General features: G+C 38.4%; 1 protein-coding gene across 1 annotated transcript; it reads right to left on the minus strand.

The window, feature by feature from the left end:
* Window positions 1–486: 486 nt before the first annotated feature.
* On the minus strand, window positions 487–930 carry LOC142530548 (uncharacterized). The gene has a single exon (XM_075636379.1). The coding sequence runs from the start codon at window positions 928–930 to the stop codon at window positions 487–489; it is 444 nt and encodes a 147-aa protein (XP_075492494.1).
* Between the last annotated feature and the right edge of the window lie 1,900 nt (window positions 931–2,830).

Below are 2,830 nucleotides of genomic sequence, written 5' to 3' on the forward strand. Positions count from 1 at the left end.
CGAATAAAAATATGTATAAATGTTTTTTAACTTACGGATTAGAAGTTGAGACTCCAATGCACATCAAATTGGCTTAAATAGATTGAATCCTTAATATGATCATTTAATGACAGGATTAATATGATCATTTAATGACAATTGTACAATGTATAGAATTTTTCCCAATAATTATCAACAATGAATACAACCTCTCATACGGAATAAAGTGTGCTGATTTATATATTCTATCGACAATCACACAAATGGCATCAAAATGACGATAAATAGTGGCAAATGTGTGACAATGTCCATAGCCACGTGCTCCCAGTTCCATTGAGGAACTTCAAGACTGTGCAGTAATCCTCCTGAACTCATGCGTTTTGTTTTGACTTGCTGACATATCATACAACGGGATATAAACTCAGCCACATCCTATTTCATATTCTTCCACCAAAACTGAGGTCTTATAATATGATACATCTTCCTGTCTCCTGGGTAGATACTATATCAAGTACAATGAGCTTCTTTAAGGATGGTTGTACGCAATTCAGGAATATCTGGGACAACCCATCTACCATTCAGCCGAAGAGAATCATCTAAATGAATTGAGAAATCAGATTGATGTCTTTGAAATACTAACTCATAATATTTCAGAACTCGGTCATCATTTTTCTGAGCTGATTTGACAATCTGAATCAATTCTGGCTTAACAGAAATATATGACACACTAACAGCATTACCTTGGATTTTAAAATCCAACCCAAAAGTGCAAATATCATCTCCCAACTTAGAAACATGCATCGAGGATAAATAAACATCAACAACCATATGACTCAAAGCATCCACAATGACATTCACTTTCCCCAGATGATACTGGATCTCAAAATCATAGTCTTTCAAAAGATCCGTCCATTGTCTCTGCCTAATATTCAGATCTGACTGAGAGAACATATACTTCAAAAGAGCAGTTCAACTGATTGTCCAGTTGATAAGTAGTTCAGCAGAAGATCTTCAGAAGCCCGACTAGCTGATGAAGTATTCAACTGATAAAGAGCCAAACTGACCAGTTCAACTGAATCAGTGAAATCAGTTTAGCTGACAAGTTAACTGATTTCACCTCACCAGTTCATTTGACCAGTTCAAAACATCAGTTAGGAGCGAACCAGTTTGAAGATACGACAAGCTTAATCCAGCTGTGCACAAAGGTACAAAAGCTATTGTGCGATCAAGGTACAATAAGAGATGTTGCAGCAGCGCTTAAAGCCAAATGTTCCAGATAAATTTTCGGGGGACACATTCAAAATGTAACGGATTCATTCACTGAGTCTCACTTTATGTTCAGTAAAATGCCTATAAATAGAAGCCGAAACTCAGTGAAGACGATGATGAGAATTGACAAATGAAAAGAATAAGGACACGCATATTGTATATCAGCTTACAAGAGAGAAGCAATCAGCCCAGAGGGAACACTTCGATGTGTTATGAGCTTATATTAGAAGCATATTTCCCTCAGTGTGTGAGAACACCTTTCGGGTAGTTTTCAGAGATCAGTTCAGTCACACAAACACACACTCACCACCACTCAAATCCCGTCTTGCACACATAATTAAAACATGTGTATGTAGTCTTTCTCACATAGACGTTAAACAAGTTTTGACTGGAAGGTGAAGCCTTCAGTCTAGAATATGAGTTCAGTTAGACAGTGGATGTAATGCCCGAGAATTTTGTTATCGTAATCTGAAATAATTTGTTGATAAATTGCTGTTATTTAGACGGAACGGATCAGACCGAGAAAGACGAACGAAGACACGAATTATGTGCGAGGACTGAACCCCTCGTGCATATGCGCGACCGGACAGGGCGCATATGCGCGAGGTAGGCAGAGAACCTCGCGCATATGCGCGACATGGACCGGCGCATATGCGCTAGGGTGGCAGAGAGTTATGAAGAGCCTCACGCATATGCGCCGAGCGAGGGCGCGCATATGCGCGAGATGCCGTGATGAGGACGCGCCGAGGCATAGGGTCTCGCGCATATACGCCGAGGAGGGTCGCGCATATGCACGAGACGTGCAGCACACGAGAGATGCCACATGATCGAGACATGCATGATATATATATATATATATATATATATATCAAATCGTCACTTGCTCTTCAGAATCATCCGCAAGAAACGAGAAATGGTCAGAAGAATTGTGTGAAAAACACTTACGCCTTTTATTTTAGGAATTTGAAGTTTGTGCAGGATCCGCTCGTCAGAATTTCAATCCGATTTCAGTACTGTGTTCCTATCGACAAGAGCTTCAACAGGACGTAAGTTGTCGCGCGTTTTCACTACCGCAAGTGTACGGTGTCAAGTTTTAGTACTAGTTAGAGTACAGATATCGATCCCACGAGGAGTGTGTATAAAAATGTATATCAGTGCTCATAATTAAAATAGTCTCAACTTTATTTAGAAAAATCAAATAAAAGGTTGGTTTGTTTGAACGAATTAATTGAAAACAATGAATTAATTAAATCACCGAATTGAGAAATAATAATGAGAGAAAATATCTAGAGAAATGATTTCACAAAGTTTCCACGATGAATATTCACAGTTAAATTTATATTCCTGAATTTCAATTATTTAATGGCCAAGAACACTTAGGTTATGTTATTCCCCCTTTCCCAAGTGACGAATAACTGTATCTATCAACTTCGATTCAATTATTCCTAATTAGAATCTAAGTTTCATAGATAAATGCAAACAATGTTCTTACTAAGCCTCGCTAAAGTTATACGCCTTCCGAACGCTATAAACATTTAACGATGTGTTCTAATGATCTATAATCCTAGTCCTCTCCCGAGTT

Source organism: Primulina tabacum, chromosome 17 (genome assembly GCF_025594145.1).
Source record: "Primulina tabacum isolate GXHZ01 chromosome 17, ASM2559414v2, whole genome shotgun sequence".
NCBI classification, from domain to species: Eukaryota; Viridiplantae; Streptophyta; class Magnoliopsida; order Lamiales; family Gesneriaceae; genus Primulina; species Primulina tabacum.

Bases quoted from the DNA above. Each gene is read 5' to 3' on its own strand.
- LOC142530548 (XM_075636379.1), bottom strand. From the start codon at position 930: ATGTTCTCTCAGTCAGATCTGAATATTAGGCAGAGACAATGGACGGAT.